At 35.6% G+C, this 7,885-nt stretch overlaps 1 protein-coding gene across 1 annotated transcript; it reads right to left on the reverse strand.

Annotated features, from left to right (window-relative positions):
* Nucleotides 1-1,777: 1,777 nt before the first annotated feature.
* Nucleotides 1,778-3,419, reverse strand: LOC122313703 (transcription factor MYB62-like). The gene is made up of 3 exons (XM_043128888.1): nucleotides 3,095-3,419; nucleotides 2,872-3,001; nucleotides 1,778-2,695 (listed from the first exon to the last, which is right to left on the reverse strand). Exons 1-3 carry the CDS (start codon nucleotides 3,300-3,302, stop codon nucleotides 2,062-2,064), a joined length of 972 nt encoding a protein of 323 aa, XP_042984822.1. The 5' UTR covers nucleotides 3,303-3,419; the 3' UTR covers nucleotides 1,778-2,061.
* Between the last annotated feature and the right edge of the window lie 4,466 nt (nucleotides 3,420-7,885).

Consider the following 7,885-nt stretch of genomic DNA (forward strand, 5'->3'; position numbering starts at 1 on the left):
GGAAAAATGACTCGATTTATTACCATGATAACCCCTCCGCCATAAGTAAGACTTTCTAATAAAAGCATGGAAGAATGGTCTTTACACTTCCACATCATATTAGTTTGGATCCTAGGATGAACGCAAGAGATTATGATAGGGAGTGAAATTTCAAACTCTAAGACGATGACATGCAAGGTGTTTAATCGAAGTCTGGCTCACTCCCCTAAGCCCGGAGAGTAAGTGAAATAGCTGACCTAATTGTCTCAGTTGTATTGCCTATGTGCAACGGCAAAAAGTAATAAAAGTAGCATTGAGCAGAAAGTGAAGGGTAACCCTAACATTATAAGATGTTACATGATATTTTCTTAGGAACCCCTCGGTTGTCAGATCAGAGAGCTTTTGAATTGCCTTTATTTTACTGCTAGAGAACAAAGTTCACAGTAGTACTTCCCCAGATTCATCTGCCTGAGATAATTTGTCAGAGTTTACAATATATGTCAATACTTTTCTTCCTTGATTTCTGTTAAGTTGACTTACGAGATCATCCCGTTAATTAAGCCAAGACTGATGATCAGAGTAGCTAGCTTTATGGTTTAATTCTAACCAGACTAGTCAAATTTAGCCATCAATACTGTTAGCACGACTAGTTTCTACGTGCATATCAACTATCTATTAGGGCGGCCCCTGTGAAAAAGCATATGATATTGAGGAAAAAAAAAGTAACACAAAGTGGGGGTTTGAAAATTTTTGCTGAAATTGACTTGACGAACTTTATCATACTTTTTTCTATTGTTATTGTACTTCCCTCACATCTTTGTACGTGAACTTTGATGATTGAAGTCACTCATCTAATGCTGATCAACATCACATAATGCAGATCAACAGCATTCATAGTTTCTTGAACCTTTTTGGAGTTCTATATTCTGAAAACCTAATTAAGAACGGTTATGAGCTCACTTAGCTCAGCGTATACTAACAGTGGCAGATATGTAGAAATTAAGGATGTGGAAACAATTGTTTTATGAATAATTTAGTCATGCAGCAGCCAGTCCTTTTTTATGGGTATTGATGCCTTCTGCATCACAGAGGAAATGCCGGTGGTTGGACAGAATTCAGAATTATAGGAAACTTGAAGCATCTCATGTCAAGTATATATTAATTGGATTTCAATGGCGGCATGGAAGCATGCATATGGTGATAAAAGCATTCTTGAAGAATTTAGAATATGCAATTTAGGTGGATGCATTCTTGGTGTTTTAGGAAGCATGAGACTTGATGCAAGTTGTCTACCTTTCTGAGATCGAGATAGGGGGAGAGGGTAGGCATATATGACCCATGTAATTTCCAGGCACCTCCACAAAAGACATTATAGTTCTATTACTCTGCTACTTTCATCCTTCTTGAAAAAAGAAAAAAAAAAAGGTTTCAAACTACCTTTAGAAAGTGGCCGCAGATGACTTGGTCCACTTCTAATTTTCCTGTGAATTTTGGCACCAGTTCATTATGTTATAATTTGAAGAAGAGCAGCATTTTTGGGCCCCTGCCTGCTTTAGAGCACCTTCACCAAATTCACCGCCCTTTCCTAAGAAACATGTCCGTATGATATGTGTCCCCATAACTAGATGTGACTCCACCTTTCTTCTCTTTTGACGTCACTTCTTCTTGATCCTTTATTACTTTCTTTGATTGGCTACTGCTACATAGTTGATATCACCATGGCTTGTATTACAGTGGTCAAGTTGCAAATAATTTCAGTTACTTGTTGAAAATGCAGTGATAAGTATAACAACCCAACTGAAAAGAAGATACATTTGCTTCATCTATATACAATCTTGTCCAACTCCTACAAACCCCATTATGGAATCACTCACTACATAACCATGCACCATTAAAATTCATATTTGCTTTAGATTTTGAGCTACATAAGACATTCTTCAAACTTCAATATTGGAGTAGTTGAGTACATCAGGTATCAAATCCTATTATATTAACTAAATTGTGATGACATGTGGCTCAAGCCTCACATAATCAAAACATCACCCAATTAAGATGCTCCTCTCAACTGAAACCCTTAAAATGTTACATTTCATTCATGTTCCATAAAGAATCTGCCATGTCGTTAGAAAGCCAATCAACGCCTTCCATATGGCAACCCAACAGAGAGTTCTCGTAGGTGATCATTGCTGACATGGGTTCCAGCATGAGAGTCCCCATGTCATAGCTTCTGCTTTCTACAGAGTAAGAATTAGCTAAATTTGGATGGCTGTAGATCGTGTTGCCAAAGGCATCCAAGGTATCTTCTGCCGGGTGTTCATTGGCTCGAGTGCTTTCTGAGATTTTCATGGGATCTGGAGTATGAATAATTGGACTTGTAAATGAACATGAATTGTCATTGGGATAACTCGAAGTGTGTATCAGCTTTCTTGGCGGGGGAGATGATGATGAAAGAGAAGCAGCTGTCGGATTGGGTGACAAAGGAGCCGAAGAACTCCAGGAATTCATGGACGTCAATGAAGATTTAGAAGTAGGGGAAGAAGTTTGCTCCATCTTCTGTATCAATCTTGGCATCCAGAAACATTTAACTGCATCAAGGAACCTCTTGCTATTAGACTCAATATTAAGTTGGCGTGCCTGTTTTTGCACCCTTGTTCTCCAATAGTTCTTGATTTCATTGTCTGTTCTTCCGGGTAGATGTTGTGCAATCTTTGACCACCTGGGTTTCCATTATGGAATTCCAAGTTAATCGTGACGAGCAAAATTTGTAAAAACAATGCAAAATCAACCCAAAACTCTTCTCAGTTCAAAGTAAACTTCAGTCCTGAATACTATGGGTTTTGGGCCTGTGTGTGTGTGTGTGTGTGTGTGTGTATAGGTAAGCAGAAATTTCACCTATTACCCCACTTGGAATGGAGTTCAAGAATCAAGAGCTGTTCTTGTGGAGTAAGGTTCCCGCGCTTAATATCAGGTTTTAAATAATTCAGCCATCTCAATCTACAACTTTTTCCAGTCCTCTTAAGTCCTGAAAGTGGAGAGGAAAAAAAGTTGAATCAATTCAAATGAAGAAAAGAACAAAGTATATATCTTGTTTAAGTGATGGAATGGTTCTGTTTACCTGCTAACTTAGCTAACAGATTCCAACGACCTTCCCCATGACAAGCAATGTGGTGGATGAGCGTACTGTCTTCTTCAAGTGTCCATGGACCTTTCCTTAGCTCCATATCTTCCTCATTAGAATTGCGACTCTTCTTTGTATGTGTAGGCATGGCTGCTCTCCTTGTGTGAGTTTCTCTGTGTCCCCTTCTGTATCTGTGTGCGCGCATATGTGTGCGTGTGAGAGAGGAAAAGGAGGGAGGGTGGAGTTGTGTGCAAAGGTTTCCTTTTCCCTTTCTTTTTTCTTTTTTTTTTTTTTCTGTGTTCGAGTTAAGATTTCAAGTAGCAGAAGAAGTCACATATATATAGAATCCAATATTTTCAACCTACACCTTGAAATCTATAATAGTAATCCAAAATTAAAGTTTCTCCACATGCTATTGCCTTTCTATATAAAATAGAAAAAGGAAAAAGAAAAAATGAAACTTTTTTTAGATGAGATGGTCGTATAGTGTATAATTAGATCGCAAAGATGGCAGATCTAGAGTTGCCTGATGGGACCTATTGGTCCTATTTATACAAATAATTCTACTTGGCATCCTACATACCACATACATCTTTTTTAAATTTTTTTCCTTTTTTCCATAACAAGTATTTGGCGTATGAATGATAAGTAGAATAATTTAATTAGTTTAATATAAAAAAATTTAAAAAAAATTAAAAAATATATAGTGCATGGAATGGGATGATGAGTAGCATAACCCTATTTATATTCATGCAATTAGTTTATAACTCACTTTACAACCAATGCAATAGCGCCACTTCATAATAAATATTAAAATATTTTATTTAAATACCCAAAGGGATAACTGACCATATTTTAAGTTATAAATTTTTTCCCCATCATCAATCAACAAGGAAGCTGGACACAGTCACACAAGGGCTAGCTGCATGCTTTTAATACTCATTCAATAATGGAGCACATCAAAAGGCCATGATCATCTGATCATTGTGTCTGAAGTGGGTCCATCATGAAGATGAATATTTTTCATGCATTGCACATACTATTTTATTTACTTAAGGTCTTTTATATTCTATTTTAAACAATTTATATATATATATATATATATATAATCGAATATCAGTTGAGTAATGAGGGAGGGAACTGAAAAAAGCCTTGAGAAGTGGAAGAAAGATAAGACCTTTCTCTTGAAAATGAAATCTGAGGTTTCATACGGGGTATGATTCCTTGCATTGTGTCTTGCTTCCATATCTATTAAGCAAGAAACGTGATTGACTGGACAAAATATATTCCACGATAGACTAAGCAGCTAAACGTGGAATTGTAGGGTATATATGCTGTAGGGCTGCATTGAATCATGTTACAAGTTTTATTTATTTGTATGAATTGATGAGTGTGATTGAGTGATGAATGCTCCAAACACAGTAAACTTCTGGTTTTCTCTGTGATTTAGTTCCTCCATCCCCATCAAAGTAAAGACAAAGACTCCCCAAAAGATCACAGAGCTAATCACATTGAATCAAATAAAGGCCAAAGATAAGAGTGCAGCTAAATTTGACTATGCTACAGTTAACTCTCTCTATAACACTAATATAATATGATTTGATTTACAAAAGAAGGCGTGGAGAGAGAGTGCATCCTCCGTACTGTCTTGTAAATAAAACTCGTAAAATATTAGGATGTTTGAGAAGAGATAGACGGTAGAGGAATGCTAATGTCTCTCTCTAGACAAAGCACTAGGAAGGGATCATTGAATGTGGCATATGGATGCGGGTTCAATGTGGCATGTGAGTGACGGTGGTGGGTCTCAGAGGCTTAAAGCTATGGATGGATTGGCATGAGAATCAATTATTGAAGGTGCAAAGGGGGTCTGTACTCCTGTGAGGGAGTTGATTCTCACAAGGATAGAGCATTCCATACTGAGTCAATAGCTCTATAAGTGGAGAGTTTCCTTCGTCAAACAAAACCTTTTTTCTTTTGCACATTAAAGATTTAGATTGCTCAGAATTGGTTCTAGATAAAGTTTATGTAAAATCTTGTATCTAAGACAGTTGTGAATGACATGAACATTTTGTAAACTTGAAGGAGTCAGTTTTAAGTCATCTTTTTTAACTTTTTTTGGAAAAAAAAAAAACCTATATAATTAAGTTAGCTTCTGCACGTGTTCCTTCAGAGATTCCCCATAAAAGATACCTTGTATTTCATGAGTTTTGTGCATGAAAAAAGGCAAAAACAGAATACTTTTCTCTTCTTTTTATGAAATTAGACAAATTCTCCTTAACGTGACTTTTCTTTTTCTTGGAAACCTACTTTGAAAATCAATGCAAAGGGCCAAGGCATCGACCGTCAGGAATTTTGAGAGGATATATATAGGATGTATTTCAGGAAGCATGATATGCATGGGAAAATGGCCTTTTATTCTCGATCTCCTTCCCCATTTCAAGAAAATTGAATTGGGTTAAGTTGATTTAACATTTGATTCCAAGCAGCCTCCGTCATTGATAAAAGCACTCGCATCCATGTCTGAATTATATGCCATTTTCACATCGTGTACTGCCGGGTGTCTTACAATTGACCTCTTCCAATATGACCAAAGAACTGTGCTTTATTTGTCCCATTTGATCAGGACAAAAAACTCGGAATCATCAACAAAGTTGACTAAAAACTGGTTTTATTAAAGACAGCTCATCATCATAATCATCATCATCAAATCCATTCATTATGTGTCTTTCCGTCTCGCATCTGCTCGAAGGTTTGGATAGAGACTTATAAGTTACACGAAAACGAGATTTTCAAGAAAAAATAGTACTAGAATTTAGATTGGGAAGGAAATACATTTTTTTTCCTAATTTTATTACGAAGTGCAAAGGGTGTAAACACAATAAATAATGACATTGTGGAGAATAAGCTAAAACAAATTTAAGTGAAAATGCTAAATATTTTTTAAAAATTGATAAGGCATTTTCATTGACACATGAGGCTAGTTTGAAAAGTGTCAACTCCGCACAAGGACCTGATCAATTATCGTTAGAGCATTGATATTGGTTTGTTCAAATTACTTTTCATCTTTATGTTTGACTGATTTTATCAATAAAAACATTACATCGGATTAGTCAAACACCTTTCATATAAATTATAAGCTATAATATTTTCATCTTATTTTTCAAAGATGAAAAGTCCTGTAGCATGTCCAAATACATTGTTTATTCATTTATGCTCCTCTCTCCCGCGGTTCTCTTCCTTTCTCTTCCCTTCCGCGTATCACATACATTCTCTTCTTCTTCCAGTTTTTTTTTCTTTTTTCTCTTCTTCTATTTTTTTCCGTTCTCTCTCTTCTTCTTCCCTCTCTCTCTCTCTCTCTCTCTCTCTCTCTCTCTCTCTCTCTCTCTCTCTCTCTCTCTCTCTCTCTCTCTCTCTCCTGCAGCTCTTCTCTTTCGTCTTTCACTTCCTTCTCTCGAGCGGCACCGCCACGGTTTCACTCCAACACCGACACCCAACAACACAGTAAAATCCGAAACCTAAGCTTGATTCCTACTCTTGATTTTGTTATTTAGGTTTGATTTTATTGAAGTTGTTGAGATTTTTTTGGTGACATTTTACTCTGGTTTTAAGGATATTCATTCTGTATACCCATCGATTTGAATTTGTTTGTAGTCCTGTGAATTCAAAGCAACAAAAACTAAGTTTGATTTCTAATATCCAGCTTTAGTTGCTCTGTTTGTTCTGAATTCATTTGGGTATTTTTTATCTCTGGGTCCAAAAAAATACCATTCTAGGTCTCTACTCGGTAAAAATGATTTTTCTGCAATATTTCATATATATATACAGAAAAATTAAGTTCAATGATCAAAAGAAAAATGGCACAAAAGTGCTAAAATAAGTATGAACATGAATATTTTAATACATGAATGCCTGAAACATTCTCAATGACATGCATCTAACATAAATCAAATTGAGAAATTAGTGACCACATAAACCACAGAAAAAGAACAAAGAAACCTAGTTAATTATGAAGTTGAAGGGTGATCATGAGGAGGAGGAGGAGGAGGAGGAGGAGAGAGGAAACCTGCTAATTCCCATAGTTCACATTTGTAGAGATCAACTTAGGAATAATGTCGAGTTCAATTTCTTGGCAATTGATTTTTTAGGTATCGATTTGGCAAGAATCAAATTGCTGGGAATATGAGTGGAAGGTAACCTGGACTTCAGTAATTGCTTTCACCTGCCAAACAAAATTTGTATTGCATTGATAACAAAAAGCAACTCTATTCTACCCGGTTGTAACATTTCACAGTTAGAGGTTGGGCTCATATTGTATTTTCTACATTTACGGTTTGGATTTCATTGTGAAAATGTTAATGGATTGTTTGATTAATTTAGAGCAATGAGCAAGACTGCTTTGACAAACAAGAAAAGAAAAAAGAGAGAAACAGAAGTATGACTTTATAGAGAATTACGCACCGAAGCATGACTTTGATAATTATGGTGTGAATGCCGCTGCAGTAAATACTTTTGGTGTGAATGCTGCTGTGTAACTAAATGCATCAAAATTGTTAGATTTTTAGCATGTATCCTTGCATATGATGCTTACTTTGTCATGTAGTTTTAGAAGAATTGTGATATTTACTATACGAGTCTTTGATCTATTTATTTAAGCAATATCGTTTATGGAAGAATTATTGGAGATTATGAAAATAAAAATAAAAGTATTTACAAAAATTTAATTAAAGAAATATAAATAATAAAAAATAATAATATTGTATTATTATAGAGAATGTAATGGCTAATCTA

This window comes from Carya illinoinensis, chromosome 6 (assembly GCF_018687715.1).
Source record: "Carya illinoinensis cultivar Pawnee chromosome 6, C.illinoinensisPawnee_v1, whole genome shotgun sequence".
Lineage (NCBI taxonomy): Eukaryota > Viridiplantae > Streptophyta > Magnoliopsida > Fagales > Juglandaceae > Carya > Carya illinoinensis.